The sequence below is a fragment of the Orbicella faveolata genome, unplaced genomic scaffold (genome assembly GCF_042242905.1).
Source record: "Orbicella faveolata isolate gen_17 unplaced genomic scaffold, um_ofav_v1 contig_26, whole genome shotgun sequence".
NCBI lineage: Eukaryota > Metazoa > Cnidaria > Anthozoa > Scleractinia > Merulinidae > Orbicella > Orbicella faveolata.
The window spans coordinates 2,379,500-2,395,950 of record NW_028301554.1 but is presented as its reverse complement, the minus strand read 5'-3'; the positions used below and the strand labels follow the sequence as shown (position 1 = coordinate 2,395,950).

General features: G+C 40.7%; 4 protein-coding genes across 4 annotated transcripts; 3 read left to right on the top strand and 1 right to left on the bottom strand.

Moving 5' to 3' along the window:
- Nucleotides 1-75: 75 nt before the first annotated feature.
- Nucleotides 76-2,048, bottom strand: LOC149107617 (serine/threonine-protein kinase 10-like). Its single transcript, XM_089296398.1, has one exon. It carries the CDS (start codon nt 1,695-1,697, stop codon nt 384-386), a length of 1,314 nt encoding a protein of 437 aa, XP_089152524.1. The 5' UTR covers nt 1,698-2,048; the 3' UTR covers nt 76-383.
- A 530-nt stretch (nt 2,049-2,578) lies between these two features.
- LOC149107616 (uncharacterized) lies at nt 2,579-6,059 on the top strand. The gene has a single exon (XM_089296399.1). The coding sequence runs from the start codon at nt 2,846-2,848 to the stop codon at nt 4,016-4,018; it is 1,173 nt and encodes a 390-aa protein (XP_089152525.1). The 5' UTR covers nt 2,579-2,845; the 3' UTR covers nt 4,019-6,059.
- A 4,789-nt stretch (nt 6,060-10,848) lies between these two features.
- On the top strand, nt 10,849-11,940 carry LOC149107615 (uncharacterized). The gene has a single exon (XM_089296402.1). The coding sequence runs from the start codon at nt 11,358-11,360 to the stop codon at nt 11,712-11,714; it is 357 nt and encodes a 118-aa protein (XP_089152528.1). The 5' UTR covers nt 10,849-11,357; the 3' UTR covers nt 11,715-11,940.
- A 413-nt stretch (nt 11,941-12,353) lies between these two features.
- Nucleotides 12,354-14,575, top strand: LOC149107614 (uncharacterized). The gene is made up of 5 exons (XM_089296110.1): nt 12,354-12,411; nt 12,764-12,924; nt 13,387-13,634; nt 13,907-13,942; nt 14,272-14,575. The coding sequence occupies exons 1-5, from the start codon at nt 12,354-12,356 to the stop codon at nt 14,573-14,575; spliced, it is 807 nt and encodes a 268-aa protein (XP_089152236.1).
- The last annotated feature ends 1,876 nt before the right edge of the window (nt 14,576-16,451 follow it).

Below are 16,451 nucleotides of genomic sequence, written 5' to 3'. Positions count from 1 at the left end.
TCTCCCAGGTTTTTTGGACTTGAGCACAGAACCCACGTGGCAATTTATTTGGCACAAACAATTTTCAGGCGCGAAGGCCTTTGGGATATTATTTATTATTATATATTGCTTGTGCGTGAGCGGTAGACGGACAACTCTTCGTTAATCAAGCCAAAATACTTCAAAAAACGGTAAACGACACGAACTTCTTTTAAAAACACAACAACTGCTAGCCCTAAACTGTCAAAGCTACCCGCGATAATGGTAAATTAAAAATGTTTCTGAGCGCGCGCGCTATTTACGCGTCAGGCCACTTCTGTAGCTGTAACTGTTTTCTCAACAGTGCTTTTACAATTCTGTGTTTAGAAAATAATAGCTATATAAGGAGTAGACTGTAATGCAAATCACAGGTGAATATCAGCAAGTCTAGTAAGTAATTGGTCCAGTTCAGCTCCATCGGAAGGAGCTTCCATTGTTGCAGATTTTACTACGACGCGTACACTGTGGTAAAATCCCATGATTTTGGACACAGCCTTTAGCATTCGTCCCAAGGAGTACACATCACTGGATGTGCTGTACTGTCGGTATTTTAATACTTCCGGGGCCAAATAGCTTTTCCCGTGTTCATGCGCTCTCTTTTTGTTAGCGGAAGCCGGTGGAAAATTGACAGAAGCTTTGCTACTCTTTCCGAAATCGATGAGGATAGGAGTGCATCTATCGGAATCTGCTCTATTTTCGAGGACGACATTATTAGCCTTGATATCGTTGTGGAGGAAACCTTTTGAATGGACATGCTTTAATGCAGAGCAAATCTCAACAAAGATATCAAGGCATTCTGGAGATGTGATAATATTCGAGATCGCCGCATGGTGAAGAGTGCCACTTGTGCCATTTATACCATGGAACTGTGTGACGAGACAAAGTGGCTCTTGTGTAGTGACGACACCTACAATCATAGGTAGTCTTTCATGGTCACCAAGTGCAGTAATCACCTCTGCCTCGTGCATTAAATCCCTTTTCGCCCTCAGCTTGTCCTCTGCAGTATCGCTGTAAATCATCTTCTTCACGACTACGTCAATTCCCCTGTAACGGGCATGATAGCACTGACCGTAGCTTCCACTGCCAATACTTTCTTGATTCAGATAATTGATATGTCCAGGATTAAGTTCTTTTAGTTCTAATTTCATCTCCTTCACAACAAGCCGTTTCTTGACTTTAGGTATTGAGGGCCTTGACAGACCAGGCAATAGTTGTTGTGTTTGAACGTGACTGCAGACCGGCTCAGATACGCCCTTGTCAGCCTTGTGTGGACTGTGTTGAGTTTCGGGTCGTTTGAATTGAGAGATACTCTGCACCGATTTTTTCTGGGATTTTCCTTGAGCCAGGCGCAACATCAACGCGCTTCTCGAGTGCCAGGATTCCGTTTTTGCTGGAACTTTTTTCGCATTATTCAGTTCCGTGTTGACCATGGGTGAAATGCTTCGATTCAGTACAATTCGAGAGGATGAAGCTGCCTTCGGCTGAGCGACCACAGGCGTTTCCTCGTTGTCATTTGGAATCACATGATCTCCTTGAGTCGAAGGTGATTTAACCTTTGCCTTTTTGGCCTCGCGCTTTCTCTTTTTCCACTCCCTTCGGTTTTTTCGTTTCTCTTTTGTCGTATGCTCCCGCGATTTAACTATTCGTTTTTCCCGTTGACCAGTGTCTACAGTGTCCATCGCTAAACAACTGCTAGCTACTGGTGAGTAATTTTCACGGCATGCTAACTTGAAACAGGATGTTCATTGTGTAGAATGTCTATTGTTCTCGCGCCATTTACTTGCGGGGGATTACAGATCTAGAGATCAGAACATATGAGTGTTTATTGTTGCTACTCCGAGATACGCGCTAAAATATCTAAAGTAACCCTGTCTTTTGCTAAGGCGCCTTAAATGATAATAGAGTTGTTCATCGTTGCTGCGAGATACACGCCAAAAAACGTTTTGCAATCTCACGCAAATGATAAGAGTGCTGTTAATTGTTGCTGCGAAACTTTTGCGAGCACGCGGGAAATAAAAAGACAGTTACTTGGTGTTACCGTCAAATACATGCACTGTGTGTTTTGTTGCTTGTCACTTCGTTACTGGGAGTAGCAGAACGAATCCGAGGCGATCAACAAAAACGATCAACAAAAACAGGATTATTTTTTAAAATAAAACGAGAGGACTTTACGCTTTGGACTGCCTTTAGACCGTCAACACATATTGCACACGGCGGGAGCCGGAAACGTACATGCATATTTAGTTAATTACCTTTCACACATTTGTAAATTAATAAAAGAATATTAGTAAAGCGTCTGTAGCAACCAAGGCTTCCAACAGCGTCCAAAAAAACCCTCTATGAGGCTCCTCATGGGGGATGGTCCGTAGAGGGGTCCGTAGGGGTAATCCATAGACCGGTCCGTAGGGTAGTCCGCGGACAGCTCTCGATGGAAAGGCGACTAACTAGGTTCGATTTCCACCGCTTTCTCGAGTCCGGTCTCCTTTCCCGAACAGCGGCTGGTAATCTAGACCGCAAAACAGTCGTTTTCGGACGTTTTTGGAAGGCGCGAAGCGCCGTAAGCGCGATCCTCGCGTGTGAAGCACGCGAGCCTCACACGCCCGTCTCTCCCCATTCTCCCTCGCCGTTTTTACACTCGCTCCAGACCTTTCGTTCGAATATTGACCGTCTCTCGCGTTCGCAAAAAATACGACTGTTTTGCAGTCTACTGGTAATCGAGCCTAGCGATAATCGCGCATTGAAAAACCGAAACATGTGACTATCTTATGACGATCCCGTAATACTGAAGGTACTCGCGTTGGGTTACCTCTTTTCATGTTGTACAACTATGGCCGTAATACGAATTGTACTTCTTGTGTGCCTGTTGCAAGGAACATGGGCACTTGTTTCTGTCAATTCAAAGATGAAGTCTTTCTCCTATGCCATAAAGAACGGTTTTATACACCCAAACGTAGAGAAAACGCTCTACGAACACGACACTGGGGAACCGGGTGTGATTACGGAGCAATGGTTTACCGGTCTCACGATGAATCAAGATACAAGAATAAGAATCTACATCGACAGTGAAGTGGAGGCAAGTTTGGATTTTAATCTCTTCCTCGCTCATGGATTAGGATTCTCCGAGAGAGACGACCTCGCAAACATTCCATGGGGGACACGGCGAATCGCTCATTCGGCTGATGGTGGAATCTACAACACTTTTCGCATACCGTTTAGTAAATCATTCCGAGTGACTGCCACCACAACCGATTCTGGTTACTTTTGGTACATCATCCGAGGGGTGGAGAATTATCCTTTGGTGTTGGGTGATCTGATTCTGCCGTCACATACAAGGCTGAGGCTCTATAAGAACGAAGACGTGCACCTGAAACCGTTGGAGTTCCTTCGTTTGGCATACGTCAATAACTCTGCGGGCGCATTGTTCATGGTGACATTAGTTGCCAGCAGTTCTAATCTTGTTTTTCTAGAGGGCTGTATGCGATCGTATATCGATGGAAGTAACAAAACAACTTGGCTATCCTCTGGCACTGAAGACTTCTTCCTGTCTGCATATTACTTCGATAAAGGACTATACCATCTCGACAATGCTGGCTTGACTCATTTAGACAAAGACGGACTTGTGAGCGCTTACAAGTTTTTCGAACACGATCCATTGCTGTTTACAAAATCCTTCGAACTTTGGTGGAGGTGCAGTGATATGGACATTAGCAAAGATAAGTGTGGCTGTCCTAACACCTGGCCAGATCCCACCCCTCCCAGAAATGAGCAGTTTTTCACCAAATATTCTTCCATGAAAGAAAAACTGTACAGCAAAGAAGAGCCCTCCATCAAGGGAAAACCATCCAGTAAAACAAAGTTCGCTGGGAACGAAGGGTTCTTCACCAATGACAGTCGTACACTTAAAGAGAAAATTGCAATGACTGGAAACTCCTTTCTATTAGACAGGGGAATTATGCAGCCTGCTATTGTGACCACATACACCTGGGTGTATGAATGGTGAAGATTTGCTAGGCTGCATTAGGTGAACAAAAATTCAGATAGACCTCTTTCACTCATGCATTTTGTTTTCATCATGTACATCATGTGTCAATACTAAAGAGATTATTGTCTTTGAAAACAGGTAGCCCGAAAAAACTGACCCCCGGTCTGCGGACCCCCACTACGGACAAGGTCCGCGGACTAGCCATGGACCAGTCCACAGACTCCCCCTACTGACCACCCCCCAAAATATAATAGAATTAATAAATAAATATTTCAGTTACGGGTTGTCCAATAGATTACTCGTGACGGCAAAATTTTGAACGTTACATTGTGCAAACATAACAGACCTGGATTCAGGCTCGGGTGCAATTTAAATCATTACACATTGCCATTTCCTTCGCTGTGGCCATACAGTATATGAAAGACGCGTACGGGGAAGCCCCCGGAAGCCTCAAAATTTGTGTTCTTTCTCCTCTGCCATTTTGTTCTGCCCATTCTCCCGTGGATTCGTGAACTCGTTCCAGGCTTCACAATTTGCTCAGTGGAATAACAGATACAAACAACAATTGACAGCCTAAAAATATATCTTCCATAGCCAGATTGAGCCACGAATGGAAGGTAAGAACTTTCCTTCTTACCATCAGCATCTCCTTACGCTGAAAACAGCTTTTAGGCATTTTTTGGGGGAGGGAGGGTGGGGTGTTAAAAACCCAAGTCTGTTACATTTGCACGGTGTAACACTCGAAAAATCACCAGCACGAGTCTGAATCTATTAGACAACCCATAAGTGAAATCTTTATTATTTTTACACTAATTTAGGGTGGTCCGTAGGGAGAGTCCGTAGGGGTAGTCCATGGACCGGTCCGTAGGGTAGTCCACGGACCCGGTCCGTTGTGGGGGTCCACGGACCAAGGGTCAGTGTTTTCAGGTTACCCTTTGAAAACTGTTCACAATCATGCTGGTATGCATTCATTTCAGTAACCGAGACAAAAGCTCAAATCACCTGCGAGTAATGTCACGCGGTCTACAGTGAGGAAACAAAATGTACAAGTGAAAGAGGTCTCACATTGATTGGTGTTTGTCTAACATGTAAATACATTACATTGTAATGCGACTGCACTGCTTCAATATCCACAGGTTTATTCAGGCTGAGGGGAGGGGGGGAGGGTGCTAGGTTAGCAGGTGCAAGGGGACAACTGTTACTCCTAATTCTAGTGTTCTTTTGTAATGAATTGCGCAAAGCATTTTATTCTAATGCTCATGAGTGAGGTCATATTTAAGGCCTGCTTGTGTTGGGATGAACTGTTTTCAGCTGGTTGTTGTTGTTGTTGTTGTTGTTTTTTCGTACTTTGTTGGGGGAAAAAAAAAACTGTTTTTGCTTGCCGTTTGGTTGATTGTCCATTTCAACCGGCTCAGAAGTATGTTGAAATGGTTGAAGATGATAGGAACCATCTGCTGTTGATCTCAAATGTTGAGAGATGCCTTGGGTTGACTGCTAATGAGATACATAAACCTCATGTAGAACACAAATCCATATTACTAAGCTGTTATGCACAGAATTGTTTTAAAAAGGAAGGGACACGAAATTGCCAAATCTCTCAGTGAAATATCAAGTACCCAATTAAAAATATCTGCACTGAGTCAGTTCTGGGCATGAGTGGAGAAAGGAACTAGAAGTGTTCCGGTGACTGACAAAAACTGAATTGTTCTCTATCTTGGTTATTACAGCAGTTGTGGATACATCTGTCTGTCAAAAAAGGTCCATCTTGGAACTTGAGAAAAGCTAGTTTCCTTTCCTGTCCTTTTGTTTACATTTCATATGCCTTAATTTGACTTAGTTAATGCAGTAGATTATTAGTGCATTTCAAATGTATCCAGAAGGGTGTTCTTGAAAACACATGTTTTGGTCACCACAATAATGGTTTGAAATTGTATGGTATGAAACTATTTGTTTAGAACATAGGTTTTACATGTAATGAAAATAGTAGTCATTTCTTTTGATAATTAGAAGTTTTGTAACAACAATTTTCATGGAATATTACACCAAAGAATGTAAAATGGCCTTTTGTATCAAATGGTGTCCACGTTAGTAGAGTTCACAGAGTTTGCCTGCTTTTGTAGCCTCCTACACAGACATTCTCTTGGCTCGTCACGCAATCTTTCTTCTCCAACGATTGCATGATGAGCCAAAAGAATGTCTGCATAGGAGCCTATGCTCTTTTGGGCTTTTCAAAATTCCATGACTTTCCCCGACCCTTCCCAGTTTTTCATGAGCTACGCACACCCTGTAATCAATGGCAGTGGTGGATAACTCCTTTAATATCCCTAGCAACACAAGATCGTGACACTTTTTTTGCGATTCTCTTAACCAGCTTTTGACTCATCCTTTTTTCAACCCTGAACATAAACAGGACAAAATTGAGTTTATTCGTTAACTAATACAGGATTCAACAAAATATCAAATCTATATTAGCACTGACATTAATTTAGTGTTGATTATTGGCAGTTATTGGGCATCACAGACAATATTTACAGTACAAATACTAAACATTTTTCTCTCGTCTCTCCTCGTGTAAACAACAAAATATGAACTGACTAACATATAAAAGAAGATCGACTCTTAAGCGGTACCTAAGAGGACTTAATGACCAAAGGGTGCAGACTTTCTAGGATAAATAAAATTTAGTTTACTTTTACCTCATCTAATAGATCGTTTTCACGTGACGTCATCACTTTCTAAAATCCAAAACTAAAGAGTCACCAAAGTTTTTATCTTCATCAGGCATAAGAGGCGGTATATTTATATCTGTTTACAATTTTACAGCTCAACAGCGTGCTTCGTTTAGAATCCAGAGCATTTTGAATTTCAGGGTTGTGGAGGTGCGTGACACAAGGCTATGATCGAGTTTGTCGAAAAATATATACTTATCTCATGATTTTGAGCCTTTTTAGAAGTTAGAGCATTAGGAAAAGTGCTTATGTAAATGCTTGTTTGATCAGTACTGATAATCAGTCGCCTAGATAGCCAAAGTAAGTTCCAGATGTTTACACTATTTTCCAGCCGCCATATTCGTGTACCACGGAGGTACACCAACATGGCGTTTTCATACTGGACTTTGTAAATATCTGCGAAACATTTCGACGAATATCTGAAGTTTCGGGAAACGCACAGGCCTAAAACTTGGAGAAGTGTCTTATTTAGCTATCTTCTATACCATCATAATTTCATAGCTTTTTCCAATGGATGGTTTTCGATTTATTTTTTTATTGCGTGACAGCAAAAACGATCTATACTTAGGAGACTTTTTGTACCCTCTATTACATACAATCATACATACATACATACATACATACATACATACATACATACATACATACATACATACATCATTTATTTGTTTACGCAAATAATATATATATTTTTTAAGTGTTCTTTTGTTTACCTTCAAATTACCGTTTGTTGCCTCGTTCTTAAACTCGAAAGTCAAAAGAATATTTGTTTATTTATTTCGTACGTTGCATGTCCTGTTGGAGATTGCACGACTTCCCTTATTCGGGAGCTTTTTCCACTGGATGGTTTTCGATTTGTTTTTTTATTGCGTGACAGTGAAAACGATCTATACTTTGGAGACTTTTTGCACCCTCTCTTTCGTATGTTGCGTGTCCTGTTGGAGATTGCATGACTTCCCTTATTCGGTCTCGTTTCGTCACACGCTCCGAGCCTGCGCTCTGCCTGCGGTTTTAGTTACCAGTCCAGGCTTACTTTGCAACATTAAAGGAGACCATCTACAGCTCTCTACAGCTCATAAAAGTCATAAAATCATATGAATTAACTGACTAATCTCTTTTGTTGCTGTTGACTGACTAAATCCATTTTTTGTAACAGTTCACTGACTAGAGCCATACCCTATACACCTTATTCCAAAATGACCGCCATTTAAGTGTTCTTTTGTTTACCTTCAAATTACCCTTTGTTGCCTCGTTCTTAAACTCGAAATTCAAAAGAATATTTTCCCTTGAATGAGGCAACAAGGGCTAATTTGAAAGCAAACAAAGGAACACTGAAATGGGGCCATTTTGGAATAAGGTGTATTGACACCCTCCTTTATTGTGCCAAATTTGGCTCCATTTTTCCACATAACCAAACGCAACCCCCCCTCTAAAAAAAAGTCACTTTGGGCATCTTTGCTTGGAGCCCTTCAATAAACTGCCTTGCAAATTCAATGTTTTCGAGACATGAAAACTCCCAGCTAAAGTTACATTGTTTTGAATGACTTGGTCATCACTCAGAGCTGTATCCACGTTTTCAAATTTGGGGGTCGAGGGTCCTTTTCAAAATTCTGAGGACCCATTTAATGTTTTTGAGGAGCAGCTAATTAATGTTGCAAATATTTGTGACAGTATCATTCCTTTGTTCTCCAGTCTGTTATGCATAAGTGTTTCTCAGTAAATGATAGTAGAGATGCTTCTTTCTTGTGGCGAATTGATTAGTTTACCAACAGTTCATTTTCACATGTTGAACAGTTAAGCATAACTCTGCAAAATCACATTTATGTTTCATTTGCATAAACATTCAATTTATTTTTCTGTGTTCAACTGGACCCTTGTCCCATATTTTGTGTGGCCAACTGGTAAATAAGTGCATTCCAGGATGCAGGAGTTATGACGTACTGGATACATCTCTGGTCACATAAGCATTACAGGAGTACAGACACAAAGCCAAATGGAATCAATTTGTAAGGCAATTTGTGACATAAATCAGTTTGTGCTTACATAGTGTAGTTAATTATGCTGTACAGTGTAAGGAAGATCTTTACAATCCATGCATTGAAGTACATGGATAGTGTTCTTTTAGCCCAGATATAAATGCAATTTGCATATGATTAATCAGCCAAGCAAGTCTTCGCCATTCACCCATGTATACGAGTTAACAGTAGCAGGCTGCATTTCACTTCCTAGTAGAAAGGATTGTCCTGCTATTGCAATTTTCTCTTTCAATAGGACATAAAGCATTGCTCTGTAATCACACCCGGTTGCCCAGTATCGTGTTCGTACAGCGTGGTCTCTACGTTTGCGTGTATGAAACCGTTCTTTATGGCATAGGAGAACGACTTCCTGTTTGAATTAACACAAGCCAGTGCCCGTGTTTCTTGCAACAGGCACACTAGAAGTAAAATTCGTATTATGGCCATAGTTGTACTACATCAAAAGTGGTAATCAACTCGAGTATGGGATTGTCATAAGATAGTCACACGTCTCTGTTTTCAGCCGGTGCGCGTTTGTCCTTTTTCCAGCGACAGCCAATAATATTTAAGGAAAATTACCACGTTGTAAATATTTTTTTGGGTCTAGTTCCAGTTCGTTCCGATGCCTCCTGCAACAGGCACGCAAGAAGGAGAATTCGTATTGCAGCCATCTTCTTAGTTCGCGTTAGACATGCTCCAAGCCGCCCTCTCGAAACTCTCCGATTGAGAAATTAAAGCGAGCTTGAAGTGAGGTCGCGCAGCGACCGAACGAGCGACGAAAGACTTTGAGAAAGTCTAAGTTCTCGTGCAATCATGAAATAAAACCGAAATGGAGCTTATACCAGTATGTCAAGTGATTATTCTAATTGTTACTTGGGCGGAGGAGCCCAAGTTATGGTTTCCGACAGGGCTACGGCCATTATAAGTGGTTCCAAAGTAGATCCATCTTCACTTTGAATTGTGCATATAAAATGCCAACAATACTTAGTGCTGACGAAGCCTAAAGATCGCTGTCTTCAGAGCTCACAATAAACCTTCCTCTGATTGGCTACGATAACTTAATTCGGAATCGAACCTTCTCTGACCTCTGAAAGGCAATTGCAACGCACGTTACCGAGTCTCGGAAAAAGTTAAAATTAAGAGTGCTTCGTCATTTGAACCTCATTCTGGCAGTGTGCGGTTGTTAAGAGAAAGGCGGCTGCCTTTTTGCGTTTTTGAAGTGTCTGTGAAGAGGATTTAGATAAAGTTTTGAACGACTGGTAGATATTCGCTCTTGATTTCTGTGCGGGATATTTGGCTCAGAATGCGCCTTTCCCTCGGATTGCCCTCGTCAACTGTCAAATAGTTTTCCGCACCTCGCAGGAGGAAAATATCCGCTACTTTTTCATCTATAAAACTTTAAGCGGTAGAACCGTCCGAATGATGAATTCTGCTACATTAACCAAAATGGGGAACTGAAGTGCACTTTAAAATATTGAAGTACAATACTGCTCAGTTCCCTTCCCCAGGTCTTTCCTCTCACCCCTACCCCCACCTCCCTCACTTTAGTTTTCTTTCTCGTTTCCAGACTCCTAGTGCCAGAGTCAATTATAATTCCTTTGAAAAAAAGTCATTCTTTCCAATGGTGTTTTTCCAGTTTCAACCTGCACTCAACTTTTCTTACTCCATTGGCTGTTATTACAGTGGACAGTGTTCCTGATGATGTAGTGGTTAGCTTTGCTGGAAGAGCAAACAGTCACGACGGACACGACTTTTGAAAGCGAGAATTTTAACATTTCGTCGTCAATTGAACCTCATTCCGGAACTGAGAGAAGAATTTTGAAGACACTCTTTACCCTGAGGAAATAAGAAGACCAGCTTCATTCACTAAACCGCTACAAAATGATACTCTGCAAGTTTGTCTGGACAATTAACGAAGACCTCAGTAAGGTATGAATTCTACACTCGGCATCGACCTTCGATTCACAAGAACTGAATCAGAGTGACATTTTCAAAGGAAGCTCGGTTGCTGCTTTACTTTCAAACTGAGATCACTGTATTTTTACTTGATAATTATGATTTTAAAGTTGCTGAAGAGAGTGAGTTTTTTTCATTGTTCTTGATTTTAGCAATCTTGCACCATCAGTCTGAGACAAATGTTCTACGCGTTAGCTTACTTGCAAATGCGAAGGTTCACATTCATAGTAACGAAAATTTCGCTCGCTACGTCGTAAAACAGTTACCTTAATCCAATTATTTCTCTCTAAATTTTGCTACAAGGCTAGTTTCAATGCGTTTGTAAATTTAGATCCCCAAATTTCTGAAATTTGGACGGAAAGGAGTTTAGTGTCACAGTGCGCGAGCAATCGAAAATGCCAGCGTTGTTTATGACGAAAAACTCGACTACGGTTTCCATGGATTCAGGTGAAAAATCTAAATCATTTGCTTCGGCTATCGGTGCGGTTAGTATCGAGTTTTGGAGCGAGAGAATTGCGACATTTTTCGTAGTGAAATTGAAGAGAAATTTTTACAAAAGACAAAAAAACAAAACAAAACAAAAAATATAATATACAAAAAAAAAAAAATACATTTTAAGTTTTCGTTAAGACCGGTGTAAATAGCCGAGGATAAAAAATGGCTTCGTGGCTAAGCCGCGAAATTAGTGGTGGTGGCAATCATCTTCCTCCACTGAAACAAAAGTCTAAAATACCAGTCAGAGTGACTCGGTTGAGTGGTGACAGCGACAAAAGCTCTTCATCAGAAGACGAAGGCAATAAAAAGCCGAGCTTGTCGAAGGATTCAGTGGAAAAACTTCAAAGTCAGCGACCATCAAGGATTCCGATTAAGGTCGGTCAGAAAAAGAACAAGATCGAAAAGGACAAACTCCCAGAGAAGAATGTGCGAGCCGTAATGGGAGAAAAACCTTTAGGAAGAGACTCAGGTATTGTGTTCAATTTGATCTTTTTCTTTGGACATAAGCTTAAACCATGACAATGTAGATTGTATGTAGTAAGCTTATAAGAACCATGTTAGCTTCTGACCGAATTTTATTGCAGTGTTTATTCCAGTTAAATTATTTTTGTACTGTTTCATCATTTAGTAATCGTATCGTAATGTGCGATTTTTAATTTGCCATTAGAGGGAAAATTAAACCTAAAACAGTTTTATTTTAGAATCAGCTTTGGAATCTATACAAAGTTGGAGCTTACATTAGGTCCATTAGAAAAAAAAAAAACAAGACTTAGAGTGGACGGTTGGAATCAGGGGAATGCTAGAACTGAAAACTGGAGAGAGCAAAACAGTTGTTTTGCTCAAATGAAACACTTTTCTTAGTACCATACCTGTGTATGGAACAAAAAATTTAGTTTCCAAAACACTCCTTCCTTTGTTCGTGAAGGGGAGAATGTCTCCCCGATTTGCGATTGTAGCAGATTTTTCTTGTTTAACTAGCGAAGGGCAAGCAAAAGATGAAAACAAAAAACACCTAAAATTAAACACAACTCGATAATCCGCAGTAAGTTCTAAAGTGTTTATTACATTTCAGTCAAATAGTAAGAAAAAAGAACTACAATAAAAGGTTAAGATAGCCACTCAAAGCAAATTAATTCCGCTACATTGTAAAATGATAAAATGAGGTTCCCAAAGTTTCTGCAGCCTAAATTTACGATTAGAAGCTACTTCTCTGCAAGTAACCAAAGCTCTAAAGCTTTTTGAAACTATTTAGTTGACATGCTCATTCGTTTTTGTGTGTGTTCTGGGGTTTAATGATTAGAAATTCCCACCATCGAGATAACACGGCAAGGAACGGCAAGTATTTACGTTGCTATGGAGACTATTCAGCCCCAAGCCTCACGCTTATTTGACTCCAAAAACGCGAGAAGAATGGGGAGGGGAGTAATGTTTCTTTGTCATTTGTGGTTAGTTTTCGTCGTGCAATTGAGCTTTGCAGTTTTGTGGCATTGATAAATTTTGTCTTTTTTAATACTCTGTCAAGAACATAGGAAGACTGAAAGGAAACTAATGGTTAAAATTGCTAATAGGTATTAATCTAAGAGAAAGGCGAGGAAAACAAGCTAAGGCTAAATTCAGTACCAGTCCTCCAAGAGCTGCGAAACGTAGCAGTCGTAAACCTGCCAAAGAACCGACACCACAAGTGAGGCGACGAATACCAAGACAACTTACTCCGATAGAAACAATACAGGTAAATGACACGCTCTTGTTGCCGAAATGATGTAAAATAAACCTTTTCTTTTTCATACCCAACTCAAACTTTAATAAAGCGAATCAGAACAAAAGTATTCAAGGAATTCAACCAATGTTAGGGAGGTCCGTCTTGTTAATCTCACTAGATCCCTGCGGCTACTCCTTGGGACTTTTGGCGAGGATATGACACCCTGGGGAGGCATTATTTTAAAGCGTCTAAGAGTTACTTTTTTTCTTATTTTCAAAAAAAAAAAACATGCAATTTTAGGGAACAACGATAAATCTTATTCCTGCTATCAGCAATGCATTACTTAGGTGCGTGGTAATTTGTTTGGTGAGTGATGGAGTCAAGAAGGAGCTCCTTAACTTTGCAAAGGAACATTGTGTTGATATTCTGTTGGTCAAATCCTAGTCAAGTTTGTCACCAAGCGTTTATAAATCTTATTGTATTAACAAACAGGTCTCCAAGGATGAAAAAGAACCGCGCAATGAAACCTCGGCCAGTGATTCATCATCTGCAGCTAGGACAGATGAGATTACGCCAGATTTTGAGTGTAACATTCCGCGCGTGGAAGATGAAGATCTCATGAGAGGAGCAGAATCAAACATGAGTGGAAGTGAATATGGAGACGACTTTGAACGATATTCAGTCTCCAGCGATGAACAAACACTGCCCAATGTACCGCCATGGTTAAGAGAAGCAGTCGAGTAAGATTTAAGTCTGCAAACTAAGTTATTATAAGAAATTTAAGGCGTTCTTGTACATTTGATGTGCTTTGCGTTGTGCTAACGTTCACATCAAGGTCGATAGCGTCCATGCGCCCTGCAAAGTGATACAATCATGATCCAACCACAAACAAACACTCGTAACGATCCTGAACATCGTGTCGATAGACAGGTCAACAAGAGCAGAGAATTCCTCTCCCTCCCCTCAAAAGCAAAAGTTCTTACTTACGAAATCTACTTTTCAATTGTTGCAGGGAACAAAATGCGGCAAAACTGGCCGAAAAAGACAAGTAAGCATTCCTGTTTAGTAGCCGTCAAAGAACTGAAAAATGAAAACGATATCTGTATCTCTGAAACTTTCAACTCTTATCTTTAATGTTTTAAAATTTTCAGGATTTTTTTGGTTTAGAATTGATTTTAAAATCGACGATTCGACAAATTTAACTGGCATTCTCCAGGAATAAGAATTAAAATTAATATTAACCTTGCGGAAAGAATCGCGAAAAACATAAACAACTTTTCATTCAAAAAATGTTACGAGCAATTTTTACAGGTTAAGATTTACGTAAACTTCAGAAGCGACACATGTACTAACAAGTAGAATTTATTTTCAATTAAGGAACGCCTCAGAAAGTGCCAATGATGCCACAAGTGAGCTTGGTACTGGCCATAAAGACATCCGTGAAGACCTAACGGTTACTTCGTATCCGGCTCCAAAAGATATCTGCACTGACTTCGTGGCGGACGAGTTGGACAAAATAATTGCCGACCTGAGTGTCATGAACGCTGACATGACAGACGAGGAGCATGCTGATGCAATGGCGTCTTTGTTGTTGCTACGCGAAGAGGCCAGGTATGTCCTGAGTAATGTGTCCAATTATTTTACGTTAGCGCAAGAATTCAATGTGAGGCTTGTGAAATGATTAAAGATGTTTTAAAATGTGTTTGATGTTAAACGTCTTTACCAGAGACTAAGAGTATAGGGCTTCTGCTATAATGTACATTAAAGGCTAGTTCTAAATTCCTCCTTCCAACGTTGATGGATTTTCTGACACTGGTGTATATATCGTATAGTGTGCGTAGCGGGCTGAAAGAGCTTCAGGCACTAGTGCTTAGTTTCAGCGGCTAAGGACTCTCCTCGTGACTTCGCAGCCAAACAAAGCGCGTGCACGTCACGCAAGCTTAATAATATAAGATATTTCTAAACTTTTCTTTTAAAGTTGCTTCTTTCAATGCATTTTTGTATTTCATCGACATATTTTAACTTCAACGATTTCACTGTATATGTGGTATACTTTCCAAAATACGCCTTCAGGCTAAACTTAGACCTCTAGGGTTCGGCAAATCACTGCAGGGAAGAGGGGCGTGAAAGACTCCTATGCAATCTCATGAAGCTGTCTGTTTGAAGTTGATAAAGGTTAATTAACCGCCATAGTGAATTTGTAAGAGCTGACGTGTTGAACGCTAGCCCTTTTGCTGCTGTGAAACTCAGAGGAAGACCTGCCGTTAGTAACCCCAGATTCGTCAAATTCTCCAGGGGGTGGGAGGGGGGATATTCGTTTATTAATTTCTAAGTGTTTCACTGCACTGCCGATGCTAACCTGCAATCATACCCTCCCTCCCTTATATTCAGACGTGGGGAAGGAGGGCATGATACATTTACTTGTCGGATCATATGTTAAAAAACCAGATTCTGGTTTTTTCTCTGATTGGTGAAAACGAACTTATGAAACGATGCGTTCTTATTGGCTTTCATATTTCAACCTCACTTCCGGTCAAAAAGCTGGCCTGGCTAGAAGAAAACAAAATGGCAGAGACAGAGCGAGATTTTAGCGAGGACGAGTTTCCTGCTGCGTTAGTTGAAGCCCTGAGAAATTTTCACTATGATTCCCTGAAAGTAGAGCAGATAGAGTGCTTACGGCGAGTAATTTGTTTACGTGAAGATGTTTTGGCAGTTCCGCCTACGAGTGTCGGTGTAAAATAGGGTTGACTAGCCTACACGACTTCTACGGTTCGTGACATTTGTACATTTGCCGTTTTCTGTTCGGTCACTGGACCTTTTTTTGTAGCTTCACTCGTGTTTATGAAAGGCACTTCATGTTGTGTTATAAGGAAGAATTTTAAGTAGAGTTGAGCCGTTAGATTGTGCTATGGCAAATTATAGGTCTGCATGATTTCCGCTGTTATCTGCATGTTGCTTCGTCGAGTTTGACACCTTTGTAATTTGCCATGTGTTTATGCATTGTTTTGGCTCGTTTCTATTGCAAGCTATGTTTTTAAGTCTCCAAGTATTCGCTTTCAAGGGACAAAATTCAAAATTTACCGTGAACATGTTGCTTACTTGTATTCTATATTGCAAGCTGCTGGAGGACTCGAACATGCATTTGCATCTAAGCTTATGTGTAATCCTACGCTCTTGGGCAATTCTGCCAACACGATGCCATCAGCAGTGAAACAGCTCTTGCCAGTGAATTCCTTGTTTTTAGTTACCGTAAATAAAGGAATGACAGCTCCTACTGGTAAATTATTATCGCAGAAATAGCAGCACTTGTTTGTTTTTATCGTGAGCGCCATCTCACCTTGTTTCGAAACGCATTTAAAGTGCACCTAACCCCAAAATTTTTTTTTCGCTAAAACAAATCTAGACTTTATTTGAAGCATTTGGCCGAAGAAATTTTTGAATTTGGTTGAATCCTCGATTTTCTATGCCCTTTCAAAGTCGCGATTAAGTGTTTCACGACCGCGTTTTAGGGAGTCTGGGGCGGCGGTACCTGATGACGTCTACCCAGGAACCAAACA

Excerpts from the sequence above, each read along its gene's own strand:
- LOC149107617 (XM_089296398.1), bottom strand. The coding sequence starts at position 1,697 with ATGGACACTGTAGACACTGGTCAACGGGAAAAACGAATAGTTAAATCG.
- LOC149107616 (XM_089296399.1), top strand. The coding sequence starts at position 2,846 with ATGGCCGTAATACGAATTGTACTTCTTGTGTGCCTGTTGCAAGGAACA.
- LOC149107615 (XM_089296402.1), top strand. The coding sequence starts at position 11,358 with ATGGCTTCGTGGCTAAGCCGCGAAATTAGTGGTGGTGGCAATCATCTT.
- LOC149107614 (XM_089296110.1), top strand. The coding sequence starts at position 12,354 with ATGAGGTTCCCAAAGTTTCTGCAGCCTAAATTTACGATTAGAAGCTAC. Across the intron at positions 12,412-12,763 it reads TAGAAGCTACTTCTCTGCAA|GTATTAATCTAAGAGAAAGG; the intron begins GTAACCAAAGCT and ends AATTGCTAATAG. Across the intron at positions 13,635-13,906 it reads TGGTTAAGAGAAGCAGTCGA|GGAACAAAATGCGGCAAAAC; the intron begins GTAAGATTTAAG and ends CAATTGTTGCAG.